The following is a 21,729-nucleotide window of genomic DNA, read 5'->3' on the forward strand; positions in this document are numbered from 1 at the left end:
AAGATTAATAATTGTAATACGATGATGGTGAGGCAAAATTAAACTTTGTTTTAGTACTGTTCATACACCTAGGTTACATGTAAGACTGCATTCACCACCAAATCTGGCAATGCAGCACCTTCCGCAGGGTTGTGTGGAGTTGTCGGCATGTTTATTTGTGCTTTAGAATGTAACTGCTGTGAAAATAACATTTTATTTTTCAGATTCACTGCTTTGTCCTCACTACACCACCTGGTGGCAGGCATTTAGAATAACATTATAGAAATAGCCAATCATTTCACTGATGGTCTCTTTTGCTTATGTAGGTCATATAGAGGTATCAGAGGCATCATGAGACTGTTTCATAACCAGTTAAAAGTTCCTTGTAGTAACTTTAAGAAATCAATATTTCTATTTAATGTGAATGCAGTGCTGTGGAAATGGCACGACATTAAATTTGAGTCTCTACAGGGATGGTGCTAAAACATTCGCAATTGCAAACTGTTTTTCTTGAATGGTGTTTTTTTCCCCCTCTCTTTAATACCTTATTGCAGCCTACTGTCAGTTTTTTATGTCAAAGTTTACAGAGACACATAAGGTGGGAAGACACAGAGCGGGGGTGTTATATGTTCATTGAAATATAATATCCGGATGGATTTAGCTCATCCATCATTAATCCTTTTCTTGTAATGACATAATTTCTCTGTCTCTCATTTTTTACTTTCTCTCTGAACTTAAGCTTTCAGTTCATTATTACTCCTGTCTTGATATACGTTCGCTGGTATCATCTCTCTTTCCCACAATCTGTCTCAGTCTTTCTGTTTAAGTCTGCCTTTCTCTGAATGAATGTATCTTTCATCTCTCTGTTTCTTAATGTCTGTTTCTAAACCCCTCTGTGTCTCTTTTTTTCGCAATATTAATTCAACCCCCCACCCCCACCCCATCTGTTTCTCTCTCAGTTCTTCTATAAATGTCATTTATTCAGTACTGATAACCAGCTCTGTTCTTTTCAGCTCATCTTGGCACAGATTATAATTATAACCATTACAATAACATTAACACTGCAGCACAATATTCAGGAGTCAAATCCCCAGGTGATATATCTCTCTCGAGTCTTTGGAGCTCCTGTTCTTTGTGTCATATTGTGGCTACTGTATCCCTTTGAGATTATGTCTGCGTGCATTTAATACACTTGGGGCAGGCGTTAATTGATTTTTTTTTTCTCCGTATTTTCTGTGAGTGGTCTGTTCAGTTTTATGAGAGAAAAGGTGCACCACTTCACATCCTTGGCCCATCAATATAGACAAATACCTACCTGATTGTCCGTGTCTAAGTGTTTGCATTTAACTGTGCACTATGCACTAACATGTGATAGTACCACCACATAGTAGAAACTTTGACTTATGATATGTTTGTAATGTAGTTTCTCTAATAATATGGAGCTCAATATAACTATGTCTGTGTTGTTAATTGAGTGTAATTCCCAGTCTCAGTAAAGCACTTTAGTCAACTCTTGTTGTATTTAAATGTTCTCTATAAACAAATTTAATTGACTTGATGGGACTAAATGTTAACAAAAATGAGTCATAACTGAGATCAGTGTGGTTTCAGTGTCTTTTATTTTTTAAACAAATACTGCTAAATTAGTGCTAACTCAACATTTTCTATAGCCTGTTGTCAATTAGCTAGTTTTTGGCAGCACAACCACTGATTTGGAAGGACAAAGACAATTACCTGCAATTCCCAGTTCATGAATATTCATCTGTGATTTCAGATAATATGAACAAGTCACGCACAAACACTTATGGCAGTTGGCAGTTGTCGTGAAACCTTTGCCTTGTCATTGCAAATCTGAGTGTGGCAATAAACAAGGCAATTGTGTTTGTGAGTGTGTGTGTGTGTGTGTGTGTGTGCGCAATGGTCTCAAAAAAATAGAAGCTCAGAGTCATAATCTATTCATTTTTTTTGGCAACAGCAGAGGTTCCCAAAAAACTCACTGTGCATCACAGATTCAATATATGCCTAGGTTATACTGCGATTGTGGTTTTATTGCTCTATGAGTTTATTACCATATGCAATTATTTGTGACATTAAATCATTGCATGGGCCTTGCATTTAGCTTTTTGCTCCTCGAAACTCCAAACAGACTACCGATACTTGAAATGGGCTTTCATTCTGAGTGCTAAACCTGTTGAGTTGTGTATGGCCATGCTGAGACCCACTTAGCCCTGGCCATGGCTGAATCTTCTTAACCCTATTTGTTTTGGATGGCGGGCTAATGAGAGCCAGGACAGTCTAACAAGTCAGCCAGTACACCTTGGATGACTCTTCTGTCTGGTAATATTGACAGACTTGTGTGTATATGTGTATGTCTTCGTGTGTTTGTGTGTGTGTGAAGTTTCAGTAATCCCAATGGCTAAACTGGTAATCCCCTCAAGCTGCCCATTAGCCCCTTGACACACACACACACACATACACACATCCGTAGGCGCACACACACACAGTTCCTCCAGGGCAGTCACCCAGGTGTCAGGCAGATTGTTCCTTAGGGAGGGATCACTATGATCAGCCACAGAACTGGCCCACTGCCCCTGGAGGGAGGAATGGAGACACTGGCTGGCAATACATACAGATTAAAGAGAGGGAGACAAAGGCAGAGGGGGAGATGAAGAGAAAGCAGGGAAATGGAGGGTGAGTGGGAGGGAGGCCAGATTGGGATGACTTCAGGGAAGAAGAGGAAAGGAGAAAACTAGAAATGGACATATGTAGAAGGGACAAGGAGGAGAAAGAGAGAAATGTTAAAGTTATTTTTCTGTCTCTTGCTGCTTACTGGACTGGCCTTTTCATCGGATGCCGTAATCTAGAGAATTTGAAGTTTTGGGGTACTTTCCCCTCCACTATTTGAAAAAGAACACCAGATTTCTGCTGTGGTTGACTGCTCTTACCACCGTGAGTATGTTAGTGAATCAGAATCATTCTAAATGGACAGGCGCGTGCCTGCTCTCAGTAATTAGCATACTACCACACCCCTAATTCTCTACATAAGGAAAGCTCTGGTGCAGCAGTGGAGAGAGCTGTCACTCTTTGCAAAGAGGACCGTGATGGTAAAAATGTAGAAAAACTTCACTGCTAGTGAAATGCAAACAATAGTTTCAGAAGTAGAAGCCAGAATAGGCAGATATGACTGGTAAATATGTCATTGGTACAACAGTTTGGAGCCCAAATGTGAATCCTGTATACAGCCTACATATCCGTTGCACCACTACCACGTAGTACTTCCGTAACAAAATAAAAAGTCGGTAAATGTGTACATCTGTGGAATTGATCTAAATAAATCTCTGCTGCTACACCAGGGGCGCATCATGTTTTGTCTCTGTCCACAACAGGCTGTGATGTACTGAAAGCGCCCCTCCCTGTGCCACCACTGAACTGTCAGGCTGTGAGAACACTGAACAGGCTGCTGGCTAACCAGCTGCATATAGCTGGCACAGCCAAATCTGATGGGGGAAATTAATCGCTGTCACATTCCAATATGGAAACTCCGATATATATAAGCTATTGTCATCTAAAAGTGGGAACAGGACAATTTTAATATATTAATAATTTCATTGCATTTGTGATGATGACTTATAGATTACAATGTCTCAGCTATTAATTGTATCATTAGTAAATGAATTGTGTATTATTAACAATTTCACTCTTTCAAATTATCTTTAGGCCCAATCATTTTTTAAATAATTGTGGTTCTAATATACTGTTTACATTGAATAATTATTGACCATATCATTTTCTAAGACTGTGGGACATTTATGATTTGTGCGTACGCATGGTCTAAGGCAGAGTAAGAATGAATTCAGGTAAGAACATATTGATGAATCCCAGATTTGTGCTTAAAACGTTTGTATGCACAGTTCAAGCACAGATTTGTGCATACACACTGTTAATGCCACTGTGGATATGATGTCTCTGTTCCTGAAATACTGTTTTCCCCACCCAGATTGGTTTGATAATCAGGATGTGGACTCTCATGGCCCTTGAAACCTGTAAAAACTCCTCAGAGTTTCACAGATATGCCTGTCAGTGATAAAATAAGCACTTTTTTTCTTTATCTTTGGAGGGCACACTTTTTATAGGTATTTGGCATTTGTTCAGACAACAATGTCTTGCTCGAGTCTCGCACCCACCGTCCCTCTGGAGTTTAGTAGTGAACTGTGTGGGCAGGAAGAGACATGCTTCTTTATTATATGAAGGCAACCACACTGAAGCTCTACTATTATGAGTCATTCAGTTTGAACACTGAACCCACCAGTACTCTATACCGACGAGGGGAAAACAGAGGAATCGTTCCCTTCAGTATGTCACATAACACAAACAGGGGGGCACAGCAATGACTCATTCATACGTACATTGTTTCTGTTTCTGTTTTCCAGTGCTGCTTTTCTGTCTCCACTGCCATTTCAAGGCAAAACGTAAGAGATGGTAAAGATTAGTTTTCTGACTAGGCTCAGCAGTGATTTATTTAAACTGCATTGTGTTAGTGCGTCTAAGCTTGTATGCCTGTACTGTTCTCTGTCTCTTTCTCTCTCTCTTCATATACAACTTTCTTATTTTAATTGTTAACATGGTTTTATGTATTTTTTCCACATTGAAGTGCAGAAGAGAAGTGTAGACTAAATGTATTTTCAGTTCAAATAATGCAAAAACTGTTGTTCTGCATGAGTACTGTACTAATCATCGAGCAACCAGTCATTATTTTGCTGTTCACTTGCTAAAGAGAGTTTTGTTCAAATCAAAGACACAAGCAAAGTTTACAGCAGGTTATTCAGTTACTGGGATTCCTTTAGCCAGAAATGCAAACAACAAATTACCCAAAGCTGTACTGAAAGAAAAAAATATACTCATAAACATTTTGGAGCAGTATTATTTACTTATTTATTTTTTTATTAGAATGTGCTGTTGAATATTCTATTTGTTTCTTAGCTAGCAGAATTGCCGTATTGCAATAGCTAAAATGATAAGATATATTAACTCCATCTTCACTGATCTCGGGACACTCGAGGCTACATGTCTAAGTTTAAGTTCACTTAAATGACAAGTACATGATACTAAAGCCCTTAGTGTGCTGTCCTATTTGATTTTATTTGTATCTTCCTTTTGACTCTAATATCCAAAGTATGTCAGATTATGAGATGCTCTCAAGGTATACTCTTGAGTTATTTTATTTTATCATACTGTGCAATTGATCATTCCACCCATCAACCTGCACCAACATTCCTAAAAAGTTGGGAAACTATAAAACTTCCAGAGCGGCTCAGATTCAGTGCAGATCCAGGTAGTTGGCTGTCTGTGACCGTGTCTCACTGTACAACTGAACACTGCTATCATTGCTTACAATGAAGATTTTGTCCATGCTAGTCTGAACTACATTGCACTACTTAGATATGCAAAATCAAGCAAAGACAGTATGTGCCTGATTTAGAATGACAAATTATTACATTACTTAAGTTTGAAATAAAATTAAGTTTCTGTTCTCTCATGCTCGCCCACTCAGTCATTGTTCTGATCTTTCCATTTCTTTTTTACTTGCTCTTTATCTCTTTGTCGCTCTTTGGGAAGTTGATTAAATTATTATTTGAATGTCAATGTCACTGCACTTAGTCTTTGTACCAAATAAAAAGGCCTATTCACCAAAGCCAGGCACTTTCAAATCCTTGTTTAAGCCAAGTTTGGAGAAAGGTGTGGACACAGGTTGTTTGATGCTGTTGGCCCATTCATCGTGACCACCAATGCAGATTTATAGCGTAGGCCTACAGTAGTGTGTCTATCTGAACGTGTTGTTAAAGTTTTACAATCTGGTATTTTTATCTGAACAGAAGACTAATCTTCAGACCAGACCCGGCTTGTAATTCTTTGTAGGCAATAGCTGTAACAGGGATGGTTGGATGGTACCATATTAGAAAAATATGGGTCAGACAGTGCAGATCTGTGTCACTGATCATAAGCTTTTATTTTGTGTTGTTCTGTGGAAAGTGTTGCTGATGTGAGACTGATGACTCACTGATTATTTCACCAGAGTTTTCTCAGACTGGGCTTGAGGCTTCAAATTTTTTATCAGAAAGCCTGAATTACAAACTGGGGGTTTGAAGTTGAACATTGACCAAGCTGGGAAGGCAAAGATTGCATTATGGAAATTATAGGATCCAAGACTTTTGAGAGCTTCATCTGCTTTGATTGTGATCAGTCCTTTTTTAATCTCTCTCACATTAAATCTTTTAGTTTCACTACGTTGTAAAACATTTAATATAGCCATTCTGTTAATTGCTTAGGTGTGTGCACGTTCATGCAGATGAATATGTTTAAAGATTACATATAGTGGCCGCGTAACACTTCCAGCCTCCTCCCCAGAGGGAGAGGCAGAGAATAGAGCAGAGACAGTCAAACATAAAGGCACAGAGACAGAGAGAGTTAGAACAATGTGTTTCTCTCTGCTCTATTGCTCTCTCCATTATCCTTCAAGACAGAAACACAAGAATTCAATTAAAAGACCATGTAGTGACCTTAACACACATGCACATGCGTGAATACACACAGTGTTGATGTATCAATTAATCACTGTCTGTCACTTGACCATTATAGCCTGTGTATCCTCACTGGACCATGGGAATTATATACACTATGTGTGTGTGTGTGTGTGTGTGTGTGTGTGTGTGTGTGTGTAAAATGTCATTCCACTCTATATTGACCATTGTTATTCCCAACTCTTTAAATGTTGTTAGCTCCAACAAGCCCACTAATAGGTCTTTTTGTGTGGCTTTGTGTGTGCGCCCATGTCTATGTGTGTTCAAGTCATTAGAATGCAGTACAGTGTACTAGTCTTGTGTTATTAAACATTAAAACTAGATGACAGAATACGGCCTGAGCCCTGGGGCTAACTAACATAGGAGGAGGACACACTCACACACATACACACACTGGAAATCCCAAGACACACCCACACATTTCAGTGACCATTGGGAGCTTAAACTATTTTATTGCTGATTCTTAAAGCAGTGATTTTGAAAGAAGAATGCCATTTATTTTCACACAATTGCAAATTAAAGTCATTGACTCCGGTCGGTCCATTGCTATCGATGTAAAGAAATTCACAGGCTTTGTACCGGATACCACTTTCACTTGCCATTTCATGAGGATACATTTAATGACATTCATATTAATGTATTCAGTTTGCTACAGTGCATGCAAATGCTTTGACTCACATTGTATGTTCAGTAGATTATACCACTTGTACACCTACGTACATGCAGTAAATGGTACTGGTATTATTTAGCACTGTATTAGCCGTGACTAACAAGACTATGAGGATGAGAACACCCTAGGGTGATTTAGTTGGTATTTTCTGGTTCTCAACTCTAAATGCTAATATAGAACAAAGTCTATTCAGATATTAAACCTAACTAACACTTTATCTGTCCACAAGTTCAGTATGTGGGGATGTGAGTTGGGCAAGAAGCAGATTGGCCATATATTAACCTGAGTGTGAAGTTCAAAATGTTCTACACAGAACAGAACTGTCCCAGTTCACTCCAGTGCTGCCTGTAGCAGACAGAAACTGGTTTTGTGACAGTCAATTAGTAGCTTGAGTGGTACTAAGGCTACAAATTCATGATGATGGACTGGGATGTCCTGTGTAACTTTTTTTCCCCCTCTTATTACTGATTTAGGCTCTGCCATTACAAAGGCCAGTATTTACATTTTCATACATAAACCTACATTAGAATTATTACTACAATGTAGTTAGTACTTATATTTCAAATGTTTTTTCTTATTTTCTGAAAATATAATTGACCTTTTGTATACAATTGTTTGCTTACGATTATCCCAACCTTCATTTGGCACATTTTCTCACAAGGAACACATGGGTGTGGGGAATATGCTTTTGGTTCTGTTGGCTTTGTTTTTAATTTGGATTTGTGTTTGGCATGAAAGTTATTTTCCTTAAACAGGAACAGTAGGCCAAAAGCCTCCGGGCATCAAGCCATGTTAACATTTAACCACTCGCTTAGTGCATGTGCATGTACATCTGAGTATTTGCCAACATTTGTGCGCTGCATGACTGTGTGTAGTTTTGTAATGTGTGAGCATGTGTGAGTCCACTGTTTGGCACTGTGACACTGTGTGGTGTGGATGCTTGTTGCCTCTAACAAGTCAAAGAGGTAGTTATTACTGCAGGCAATGTTATATACCTCAGTACAGACAGACACACACAGACAGAAAGGAATACTGTTGTTTTTTGCGAACAAAACATGAAAATCTTATAAAGATAACAACGGTTGGCTAACATCTGCGATCTAACATTTCAAACAAACCTAATATTATCAAAGTGTCTCTCTGAAAAGAAGCCATTTTACAGGGGTTGGCTTACAAGCTAGTGCTCAATTTCAGTTAGGTCTGGCAAGGATTACCCATTATTTTGCACATTAATATATTATTATGAGATGGGTAAAGTCTGAGAGCAAAACGGATATATTTAATACTCTTGTTGCTGGCCTGGCTGTTAGTCAGGCGAAGCATACCAACTGAATAAAAATTGCACAATGTCAGCAATACAGAATACAGATACAGATATGACTACAATACTAAGGTATCTTAGACAGTCTGACTTCAGACAATGGAAATGTTCTGTCTATCATATGTAAGGATATATTTAACTAATGAAAGGGGATCATTTACAGGATGAGTCATGTGATTGACAGAAGTAGGAAAACTCATTTAAAGAGTAACTACATGCAGGCTAAAATATTGCTTGTGCTGCCATCAAGTGTCTGCTGCATGCTCTGTTCATTATTGGGTGCATTATTGATTATCATAATTTATGTACAAATCCTCATATACATTTGTATATGTTGTTTTCATTAAATGCACATTTGTAATGAGACTTATTTCTCTCCATATTAGGTGTAGTAAGAAATGCCACAGATTTGACCATTTCCACTCATAGGTGCAGCAGTGCTTTTCCTTCATAAATTATTTTGTGTGGATTTATGTTGATTTTCAAACCATTTTAAACCACATTTATGATTTAATATTTTTCTACCAATTTATATTATGCACATGACCTTTTTTTTATTTATTTATTTATTTATTTATTTTTTACCATTTTTACTTTTTTACCAGTTGACAGCAAATTGAGTATTACAGCACATTAGACTTTGGCTCTCTAGTATATGACACATAGATAAATAGATTTCAGTGACTGCCAGTTGTTTACTGACATCATGAATTTCATTAAAGTTATGAATTTACATCTATGAAGCATTATATAACATTGGTATCATGATGACATTTATTATTTAATATAAGCAATTAAATCGTAAATGTCGGGTAACTGGAGTCATTGTCCTACTTATTCCACAAAACTTTTTTCTATATCTTTTATTTCTTTTTTTGAATATAATTTCTTTGCGGGAGAATTTGTGTCTTTAAATGTGTGTTTTGAGTGTGCTGTGTGTGTGTTTGGGTCTGGGTGTATTCTTTCTCATCATATTTCTTCTCCTACGTTCCCCCTCTTTCTCTTACCATCCCATCTCATCTTCTCTTTCCTTCTTGTCTCCCTCCATCCATATATCTCTGTAACGACTGTCCCTTTAAGGTGCTGTCAACCCTGACACATCCCCTTTAAATGCCAGCAGACACATGCAATCTGTCTTTACCTATCTACAAAATACAGGTCTGCACACTTGCATGCACATACATTTGTGTGTGTCCTGCATTAACGTGTGTGTCCCTTTTAGTGTGTGTGTTCATGTGTTTGTTTGCCCCTTTCTATGTATGCGTGTCAGGTTTAATAGTAAGTGATGGGGTAGCCAGCAGCCTAAACAAGCTTTTGCTCAGGGGGGCAGCACTTACTATCTATCTAACTGCCTGAGAGAGAGAAAGACAGAGACAGACAGATGGAGGGAGGCAGAAGGAGGTACACAACATGTATCATTTAATAGTGCAACCAACAACTTATTTTTTTAACAATGGAAGGATACTGTTCACCATGTCCATTCAACAAAAGCTGCTCTGCCTCAAAATAAGTCTGTTTTCAACACAGCCGGGTATAGGCTGGTGTTGTTGCCAGTGTCTCTTTGTGCCCGTTGACATTATCAATTTAAGTTATTCACCTTTTCTGAGTCTGAGCCTGGTAATGGGCACATATTTAAAGTGAATGGTCCATGTACAGCATAGTTTGTTAGAGAGTGACAAATAAAGGATCCTTTTGCGTATATGAAAAAAATGTGGGTATCAAAAGGGTATTCCATGTAGAAATTTCTCTTACACAGTTTTTAATCAATTTCTACTAATATAAGTTGAAAGAAATAGCATCCTGTATGTTTATATTCTAAAAATCACAGTCAAAAGTGTTCAGGGATGTGATTCTTCAGGATTTTGCAACCCATGTAACCAATGTGGATCATGCAGATCTGTAAAAAAAATATTTGGGGGGGCGGGGTGGGGGTTATGAGCTTGGAGTGCTAATGGGTTGGTATATGCAAGTAAATAGTTGGCACCAGGATGTTTCGCTAGCCTGAAAAACAGTCACACCAGTGCAGCATCAGTCGTTAGCTGAGTTAGAGTTAGAGTTTTTAGCTGTAATTTGGTGGTAAATAAGCAGGTGTGTATGTCTGACTGTGGATGGTGGAGCTGTTGAATGGATTTGTGGAGTTTGTTGGTTGCAGCAGTCGCAGTTTTTGTGTGACAGATTATTTTTGGGTTTTGCACTGTTGATTGACAAATCAAGACATTCAAACACATCCCTCTGGACTCTTAGAAAGGCGAGATGGACATTTTTAGCAGACTTCTGCCACCTTACAGACTGAACAACTAATAATTTAATCTAGACTATAATCCTAATCTGATTAGAGCTGCAATGAAAGATTATCATCATTGATTAAGATGACAATGAGTCATTTGGTCTGTAAAATGTCAGAAAACTGTCCAAGGTGACTTTTTCAACCTACTTGTTTTTTCCGCCCAACAGAAAACCCACAATATATAATTTTGGATGATTTAACACAACAGAAAGGTAGCAAATTCTCAGATTTGGGAACCTGAATCTATCGATATATACTCAATAAATGACTTATACGGTTATATATGTGTGTCTGGGGAAGGGCAAAGCAGTGCCATGCTCTGTGCTCTGTATATTTACCTGCTTTTTGTCTTTTGCCAATCACATGCCTGAATGTTTTAAATTTGCGAAATCTGTGTGTAAACAACACGTAAAGAGGCAGAAACTCCACTCTACAATTATATACGTGCATCAGTTCGTCTCAGTCTGAGTCTCTGCATGACAGGTAAGTTAATCCACTATTCAACCCCAGCCAGTGTCTCTCCTCGGGGGGGCACAGAAAGCAGTGATGGCCCTTGTCACCTCCAAAGCTCTGGGATGAGTCCCCCCCCTCCGTCACGATGCACCACAAAAGGGCTTATCATCCCTGGGCATCAAAGCAATGCTGAGGAGGACTGGAAGGAATGGATGTTTGAACTGCTGGGTGCCAATAAGTGTGACAAAGAGTGACACACACATCCCCACACACATGTACGTGGTTGGGCAGGTAGACTCACACTGCTGACATATGGGAAGATAAAAGTAGGGACTGCACACGCAGGCCGATGCACAGTTTTTTTTGTTTGCTTGTTTGTTTGTTTTTTTTTAGGCACACATGCACATTGGCAAGCATGAACACATGCCAACAGACAAAGCCGTGCATGGTAGGAGCACTGGATGCTATCGGCTGGAAGGAAATTGGTTTTCTCTTATTTCTACTCTCAGTCTGGTGTCGCTGAGAATGTGTGTCCATGTGCATTCGAGCATATGTGTATTAGGGTTTAGGCAAGTTTTACTCTGCCTTTTTGTGAATCAATGTGTGTGTGTGTGTGTGTGTGTGTATGTGTGTGTGTGTGTGTTTTCAGAGGCCACTGAGTCAGAATATTCTTTGATTCAGTGTCATGGTTAAATATTTACTTTGTCTTAATAGATATGGTTTATTCATTTTTGAATTGTATGGCCTCACAGTAGCTACAGTTTGTGCACATTCATTCCCTCTCACTCTCTTTTGAGTGTATTAAATATTTGATTAAGCTTATCATAGATTTTAGAGGCTTTAAAGAGTTAACATCTCTTTCTGTCTTTCATTCTCTCTGATGAATGGAGGTGGTCAATGAGTGGGGTGTAAGGGTGACCTGGCTAGGGGGCTTTGTGTTTGTGTGTATCTGGTTGTCTGTGCTTCTGAATTTACGTGTGTGTGAGTAATTTAATGGATAGCATGCCACCACGGTCAAGGACCCTCCTTTACACACATAGAAACACACACATACAGATACACAGACACAGCGAAATACACGCACAGGGTTCAGGGTGGGTAGCGAATGAGTGATTTACAAGACACACCAGTGACTATTGACCACATGTACTGTAACCTGAAAAATGACTGTGTGTGTGTCACTCAGGCTAGTGTTGTTAATCAATCACTGACTACAGACCCTGAACTTTGGACACGAGTAGAGGAAATAAATCTACTGGATGTGAAGTGGAGGTGAGGGAAGGTGGAGAAAAGAAAGAAGAGATTTAACTACACTTTTTTGATGTCACACGGAGTATTTCACTAATGCTACATTTAACATGTTTTTCTCTCAAGTTAAACTCGTTATTGGAGTAGATTAACACACAGTCCTTTTTATTACACTGTAAATTTAAAAAAATATCTAACTATATATCTGTGAAGATTCTGTAATCCAGGTCAAGGTATATCCAGAATCTAAATGAATATAGTACATGTCCATTTGCCCTTTACTCCTCACTCAGCCTGAAAAATTATGATCCACTGTATGTGAACTGAACACACAGTGTGGTCTTGAAACATCTCTCTCTCTCTCTCATCGTGTGTGCACTGTATGTGTGTGTGTGTGAGAAAGAATTTGTCTGATGATAATATGAATATTAACTAGGCACTGTATGATGAAACGGCACTGAAATGAGAGGAAATGATGTTCAAGAAATAAAGTAAATATGCTGTTCACAATACTAAATAACTCGATTATATTAGGTTTCATTATGTAATAATTGCCTTCAAAAATGTATGGATAGTCATTTGATGTCATTTTGAAATAAGTTACAGTATCAGTTATCTAGTAGATTTGAGAAATTGAAGGCCCCAATCAATAGTAGATGTTCAAAGTAATCTCATTCTACTTGTTTAGCTAAATTTTGTGACTGACACTTATAACAATAAAATTCAGCACAGTATCATCTGCATACAGATATATTCTACATTTTCATAGATCAAAAACCAGAAAACAGATTATGTGGCTAATTAAAAATTCATAACCCATTATGTTTTGTAATATTTGAAAAAGTTTGTATGCATAGTCATACATCATCCATATCGATTGCAGATATTATCTCTACTTTGATGATGTAAAAATAAACAACTGAAAATCATAACTGCAAATATCAGGTGATATTGTAGTTATGACTACCTGAACTAATAGTGATAAATATCCAACAATAGTCATCTACAACTTTTTGAAAGTAGTGCTATCCAATTTTACTGAAAACAATGTCAAACAATGTACATATTACAAAAGAATAGTAATAGTAATCTACACATGTGCAAAAAGTTCAAATAAAATTTAAATTTGTCTCATTTAATTACATCTGACTATAGATTACAATACATTTCTAAAATCAAATACTTTTTAATTTGGTTGCTCAATTCCAATGTCAATCCCAGACATGTATCTTAAAGACAGTTTGTATTATGTTTCATGATTATTATTATTATTTCATCACATCATAAGTGTGCTAAAAGATGGCAAGTGATAATACTGAATTATTGCCAAGTCCTACATCATACCCCTTCTTTCATGTCATGCACAAAAGACACAAAAATAGTAGCTCAAATCCAAATACTTTAAAATTGCAACAATTTTAACAAAAATCTAAAGAGTACAGTTTTTCTGTTCACATTTAAGACAAAAGAATATATATTGCACACTGTTTCATGTTGCTCAGAGTGGGAAGACAGGTAGAGAAAAAGAGTAGGAGAGGAGGCAGTGGGATATATTGATGTACATATACTGCCTCACGGGAAAGAGAGAAGGGTGGAAAGAAAGTAAATGGTTAGGAAACTGACACCTTCCCAGTGGAAAGAGTCAGGAAGGAAGAGTGGGAATGGAGGAAGGGAACCAAAGGAAAAGATGGATGGAGGAACATGGAGAGAGACTGAGAGTAGAAGAGGTTCAGAGTATTTTGGTTTGTGGGGTCAGGGCTTGGGTCAGTATCAACTCAATAAAACACACATACACACACACACACACCCACAGATGTAGACACTTTCTCTAGCTCACAGACAAACACGCCCAGTGGTCTCTCAGCACTGCTACTTTGGTGGTTAGGGACTGGTAGTTGCACATACTGACACTAGCTGAGGGAAAATAAACAGCCTTTAAGGTACAGACTTTAATACTGAGGTCTAACTGTTACTTCTGATGAGAACAAAAATGTAAATTGGCACCCATATTCTATTTTCCATTTAACAAGTACATTGGCATGGTAGACATCAACTCAGAGTTGCTCAACAATGAATATTTAAGTATATAAAGCTGTACACGTGTGGTGAATGCACGAGAGAGCTATAGCTGCTTCTATGTGGTCAGCTTCAGAAATACATTTGACTTACTAAATTTGTAACCATTCCCTGTGATTTGGCTTAATAATGTAGTGAGAACATTGTGGGGGTGTGAGGACATTCTGTCTTATCTTTACAGTGAATAAAAGCTGTTTCTAGATTTAATGCATGTGTTTTTTTGTGTGTGTGTGTGGTTAGGTTAAGGTGTAGGCATTTAGTCCATTATGGTTTTGATATGATAATTGCACCAACTCCATACAGTATCCTCAAATCAGCACCATACCAAATATTAATCAGGTACAGCTACATTATGCAAATATTTTAAAAAATTGGTTTGATTTGGTGCACACTTTTGATCTTCCAAGAGAAATAAGCTCTTTTCAACCTGTGACCGAATGCTTGGTTAGCCAGGATGCAGAACCTAGATCAGGTAACAGTTTACTACCTTGCTCAAGGTTAGCTTGACCAGAACAATACAAGCCCATCCTACCCAAACCAAACCAAACCAAAGCAAACTAAATGTACCTTACTTCCGTTCAACCCATCTTTGTGGGGGTATTTATATGATATATCTACATAAACCTTGTGAACATGAAACTGGTGAATTTTAGGTCCAGGAAGGCTCTGACACCACTCCCATGAATATCTGTCCCAAGCATATGTAAATTCATGTCTTTAGGTCTATATCAAATGACTCACTGATGTGATTAAATTATGCAGTTCACATCAGATACAAGTTGATATGAGAAATTATTTTTCATCACAACACAAAACCTTGACTGTGTACTGCTTGTTTGATTCTGTTTATCCCTCTTTCTTTTATTTTATTTTTGCAGTTTATCTCTTCAACCTTGTTTCTTTGTCTTTCATGGCAGTAATAATATGAAAAATCTATTTTCCCTGTTGGCAATAAAGACACCATCAGATACAAGGGAGGGAGAGAGAGAAAGAAAAAGAGAAACAGAGAGAAGGGGTCTGACAATCGCATTAGCCAGACTTCATGGTTGCTTTTTTGGAGAAAATAAAGAGAATGGTGTGTCTGTATCTGTGTGTATGTGCATGTGTGAGAGAGAGACAGAGAGAAAGCGCTGATATTAGCTAGTTCTTCATTCACTCGCTAATGTGATTTCACTTTATACACTACACACACATACATACATACATACACAAGCACACACACTTGCCCAGAAATAGTCCTTGAATGTCAGCGACCCTCTGTTTCATCTCTCTGTCACTTTCTGTAAAAGAATATTGTTTTTACCCCATAAATCTCAAAATGCATAACATCAAACATAAATTGATACATAGAAAATGTAGTATACTGGGTGTGTATGTGGGTGTGTGTACATATGTGCTGAAAGTTTGCTTCTGCAGGAGTGACGCATTACAAATAAGATATCAGAGAGGAATCGAGAGAGAATAGAATGGTTGGAGGTTTATTTACATAAACTGACATTTGCTTTGTTATGCTTGCTGCGTTTTTATCAAGGAGCTCCCTACAGTTACATAAATGCATACACTGTTTCATTGTCTTTGTTTTCACTGGGACTACTGACATATCTTGATAAACTGAAATGTGACACACAATGGAAGAACACGCAGCCAAGAACCATTTGAAAAATAGCACATATTTGTATTTTCATAAATGTGGTTGCAAGCTCAAAATACAAATACGTGTGGGTGTGATCAACTTACTTTTAATATTTTGATGTCCATAAGTGTAACCATGGCGCCACACATTCTGGAAAAATTGTAACGCAATTGTACATCATACAAGCGCTCTTCCTTCATGTTGGCCTTGGAAACGTTGCAAAATCAAATAAAAATGAAAAAGGAAGTTAAGAAGGGTAGTCAAATAATACAAAGAAAAGCAATTAGTAAAAGATAAAAGAGAGAGGAAGAGAGATGTAAAGAGTTGAGAAGATGAGAGGAAAGATTGACCAAAAACAGGATGGCAGCAGAATAGACAGAGAGATATAGATAACATATAGATTAGAGAGATTAAAGAAATGGTTAGGGGCTTTTAAGAAAGTGGCCACCATTTGTGCTCTGAGAGGTTTTGAACTAGATGAGAGAGAATGAAAGAACAGAAAAAGGGAGTGAGTCAGCTGAGAAATGAGAATCAAGATGCGAGGAAGGGCCAAATAACAGAGACAGAGGAAACTGAAAACAAGACAGCAAAGCAATTGGTGGCAGAGATGGAAGCATGCACAAAGGGGTGAAGCACAGTTTGGATCAACAGAAAGGTGGATGGACAGAGTGATTAGAGAAAAGTGGATGTACAGGAAGAGAACAAATTCAACTGGAGAAAAATAAGAGGAGGGATGGGAGATAGCATAAAACAGAGTAGGGAGAGAAATAAAGGGATGAGGAGAGAGGTTAAGAGAGGGCAGAGAATGAATACAATATGAAAGGAGGTGTGAGCGTGAAAGAAATCGAGAGGAGGATGGAGAGATGAAAAGACGTGGAGGATAAAAGCAAGGAAGAAGAAGATGAAAAAGGGGTTGAGAGGAAGTACAGAAACACAGGTGAGAGAGGGCAGGTTCTTAGAGGAACTGCGGTTGTTTTTACTGAATGAAAGCTTAATAAATTAAAATGTGGAGAAAGAAAGATGAGATTGAGAAGAGGGACAGGGCAAGGGAATACTAAATTAAAGTAAACCACTCCACTGTGTGAAGGTTTTAAAATGTTTCAGAAACACTTTATCATAACTGGAGTTGCATGTTATGCTAAAATCTCAATTCCAATGTTCAACTGGTTGTGAAAGGTCGAGGTCGCAGACAGACATAATTTCTCTTTCTGAAATCACAGATACAAACATTTGCAAGGAGAACATTTAATTGGTCTCCTATGTCAAGTAGCGTCTGATATTCCACAAGTGGTCTGCTTTGTATTACGAAAGATAAGGCAGAAAGCACAATGAGTGGCTAAGAAGAAAACACTTAACAGTAAGGTGCACACAGTTCTAAGGAATGAAGAATTTGTATTCCCCAAATTACAAGCTTAATACTGAAAAGTATGATTAGATGTTGTCTTTTGTTTAAAAGTACCATGAATTGCATTTAGTGAAGGAAGGGGGTGAAGGTAGGTGAGGGGTAACAAAATTTAAAGAAAGTGAACATAAGTAGAAAAGTGAGATGAGATAGAAAAAGGAAAGGAAAACAATGAAAGAAGAGGAGGAGTAGAAATGGGGGAGGAAAGGTGAAAAGGTAAGGATGCAAGACAGTCAAGAGGATGATAGTGAAGTAAAAAACAAGGTAGATGTATGAATGCCAGGGAAAGATGGAGAGGAGAGAGGAAAAAGAGAGATAAATGCCACAGAGAGAAGAGAGGAAGACAGAGAAAGGGAAGAGGAAGTGTGTGAAGGTGGATGGAGGTAAAGAGGGAAGAGAGAGAAAGAGTTAGTTGACTTAATGCTGGAGGAAAGGATGGTATGAGTGGAGTTGATGGAAGAGGAAGACATAAAGGAGGAGAAAAGAGAGAGAAAGCACGGAAGGAAGGAGTGAGGTAAAATAAGAGGAAGAGTTGTAGCTGCAGGACAAGAAAAAAATGTGTTGCAGTGGTAGAAACAGGGTTTTTTTTCCATACCTGGAAAAAAGTTGGCCTTACATCACTCCTCCTCTCTTCTTCCTCATTTAATTCGAGGTATCTAAAACCTGAAGGCACACCTGGGTAGTTGTGTGTAGGCCTATTTTTGGAGGACAAACTCAAAAGCATGGAGTACAGATAAAGGCAGCCTTGCCTTACTTGACTCTGGTTTTGTTGTTTACCTATCTGTGTACAAACCCATTTTTGTATTACTGGTTAGCTGACCAGGGTTCACCTTTCTGTTGGTACACTTTAATCTTGTGGCTTGATTTATTTAAAAGCCAGCAGTCGGTTTTATTGCAGCCCTTCTTTATATTTTCAAATAATGGAGGGTTGTTTGTGTTCTGCCTCAGAGGCTCCATGTCAGGCAATGGTACTTGAAGGAGCAAACAGCAGGGACAGGGGTGTAATCAAACAGGCAAAGTTTAAGAGTAAGATCATTTCCTGGAAGTCAGTGTGTATGTCTCACATAATGAGCAGCAGTTATAGTTCGTGAGAAGTTTCTTGAAAGTGCAGGACATTTTTTGTCAAAAAACTTATATTAAAAGAGGAATTGTATTAAAAGTTAATGTTTAATTGTATTAGGATGTTATTTGTAGGAAGCAAAAAGGGAAATACTTACTAAAGATCTCAAAAGTTAATATATCCAATATAAAATTTACATTATTGGTTACTAGATGTATGGGACAGTTTCAGAAATATTACAGAATTTGGTTTATGAGTTTCTTGACCTATAATTAAGTGGTTAAATGAAATGAAATAAGCAAATACATATCTTCTGAGCTCATCTCAGCATAAGATTCACATATTCTATCTGTCTTGTACTGATTAATGTATATTTTGGTGTCAGTAAATCAAAATGCCAATTTCTTTCTTGCTATAGGTTTACATGTTGCAAGGCCCTGTTGGAGGCGGCGTTGTTTCTCCTGAATGTTAAATGCAGTAATCTCAATAACATGTTCTGTCTTTCTCTGTGTTTCTACAGGTTAACAGGCTTCCAGGTTCCTCCCCCAGTCACCAGTACAGGAAATGTCTTCTCCTTGAGGTTGACCAGTGACTTTGCTGTCTCTGCACATGGCTTCAAACTCAACTATGAAGGTCAGAGCGTGTCTGTATGTGTTGGTGTGTGAGAATGTATAGGCTATACCTCAGCGCTGACTTCTATAGTTGAACAATGGGAACAATGTAGATAGAAACCACTCTGGGTACTGTAACATCGGGCTGGTGTAGGTGGAGAGAGCTAGCAGCATTTGGCTAGTTAGCAGGATCCAGACATCAAAACAATTCAACCTTGGTACGCCACTTGATGTCAAGTGGAGAAATGATTGAGTGGTTGAACTGTACCTTGTTTACCATAAACTCCTGCTGATGTTTGCTAGACACATTATACTTGAGACAATTTATTATACTAGACACAAAATACCACATACAGAACTTTTAAAACATGTTAAAAATGTTACTTTTTTGTTATTTTTTTATATTAGTGTGGACATAGAGTAGATGATTCAAATCTTTGGGGGGCCATTCAGATTCAGAAAGTTTTCAAGGAGAACTGCCGTGTTCTAAACTCAATCCACATTTTATGACTCCTTTCCACTCAGCACAGGGGATGACTCACTAATGGGTGACAAGTTCATTACCCTTCAACAAGGGAGGTTGTCAGACTTCCCACATCCAGAGGGAGAGGAAAGCATGGACAGAGCAGGACCTAAAATGTGAGCATACTGAAGGCTCTGTATTATAGATGTGCAGGGACAGAGTCAGAGACATTTTGTGGGGGGTTCTTTGTCACAGGACACCAATCAATCAGATTTGTGGTTCATAGCAAACTGATCCATTTCAACCCACCAAAGCCAATGTATTGAATACTAAAGTTCACATTATTTAACTTTAGCTAATACAGCCAAACCCTTTGTCTGCAACACATGGGGTTTTATTAAACATTTAAAAAGATCCTTTTTGCATTATTATTTAATATAAATTAACCTTATTATATTCACTGTTTATCAAAAAGTTTAGTTTTAGTTTTTTCACCAAAGAAAAATGTTGCTTCCAGAGGGAACTTGGCCTGTTCCAGGGGTAGCTCAAGCATCCCCTTTTGCCCTATTCCCATAGGCCCTGCAAAAATGGTGCTATTTTCACAGAGGAAAGAAGAGATATGAATGGTTGAAGTGATGGCTAAAATTAGAACTCACGATGTATCAGCACCATGTCCTGTGTGCATTAAAGATTTCAGATTAGATTTAGATTAGAAAAACTTTGATGTCCTCAATGAGGCAGTTAGTTCCGGAGCATAAAATAGAAGAGCATAACTGTCTACCGGAGGCGCACACATGACACTGAACAAACCAGCGAAAACAAATAAGTAAACAATCATGTAGTTAGTTGCTATTCACTGAACAGATCTTTGAGACCGCAGACAAGGTGACAGTACTGTCTACTGTGTATATATAACTCCATATGTCATTGAAAAGGACGTAGTGTGAGACACTCTGAGGCAATACATAATGCACTCACAGTTTTATATAATGCAGTCATTACGCATAGGTACAATATTAATTATATCCATGTATATGTTATAAACATACGTGTATCATTACACATCATCATCATTAAAGATGCAGAGGTACACAGATGGTGTATGAGATAGTATTCATCCTGTATACTGCTGGGTTATTAAAGTTGAGATTAGGGTTGCACGATATTGGATTTTTTGCCGTTATCTGATATACCGATATGCTGATATTTCCAACTTATTGTGGCCAATTGCCGATGCCTGGAGTTCAGGAACTCAGCATTAAAACTTAAATGAACCTGCCAAGTGGGTGGAGCAGTAGTTTTCTTTGAGTTTATTAGACAGACAGGATTAATATGTAGGATTTAATCTCTGATCCAAACTCTGGAGCAGAGGGTGGCGGTAATGCACCTAATACGCTGGTTGCCAACCGCCGTCATAAATCAAAAAGAAGAGGGTTCCCCACCCCCCCCCCCAAACAGAGTGGTACATCCTGTCAGCCGAAATGTTTCCTATCTGTGCAGCCGAACATAGCAGTTCCTTGACTGACTGTTTCACCCATGGATGTATAATAAGAGCTGGATAGGTCGCCGCCGCTCAGCCTTGCAGCCAATTTTTCTCAGTGGCCACTCGCGGTATTGCAGCAAAAAATCCCCCTGCAGCCCAAAAAGCTTTTTCCCCATAGACTAACATTGTAAAAGAGACATCTGTAAAACGTTAGCTGAGAGGCTAGCAGAGGCTAGCTGGCTGTGCTTCCCTCCGGTCATGCTGCGGCTAACGCTCTGCTAGCCTCTCAGCTTACGTTAGCCTCTCATAATCGGCAGAATTCGCTGATGCCGATATTTCATTTTAGAGCTTTTATCGGCCGATACCAATGACGTGCCGATAATATCGTGCATCCCTAGTTGAGATGAAATGAAAAATGACTTTTCAACCCTCTAAGATCACATCCCTGGTCATGTTGTGCACCTT

The 21,729-nt window shown here is 38.3% G+C and overlaps 1 protein-coding gene across 1 annotated transcript in view; it reads left to right on the forward strand.

The window, feature by feature from the left end:
• The window catches only part of csmd3b (CUB and Sushi multiple domains 3b), a 385,890-nt gene that overhangs the window by 107,556 nt on the left and 256,605 nt on the right, over positions 1 to 21,729 (forward strand). The window contains exon 4 of the mRNA XM_044335847.1: positions 19,228 to 19,340. Coding sequence (XP_044191782.1) covers positions 19,228 to 19,340 — 113 coding nt within the window. The remainder of the gene's footprint in view (positions 1 to 19,227; positions 19,341 to 21,729) is intronic.

This window comes from Thunnus albacares, chromosome 19, assembly GCF_914725855.1.
Source record: "Thunnus albacares chromosome 19, fThuAlb1.1, whole genome shotgun sequence".
In the NCBI taxonomy this organism is placed as follows: domain Eukaryota; kingdom Metazoa; phylum Chordata; class Actinopteri; order Scombriformes; family Scombridae; genus Thunnus; species Thunnus albacares.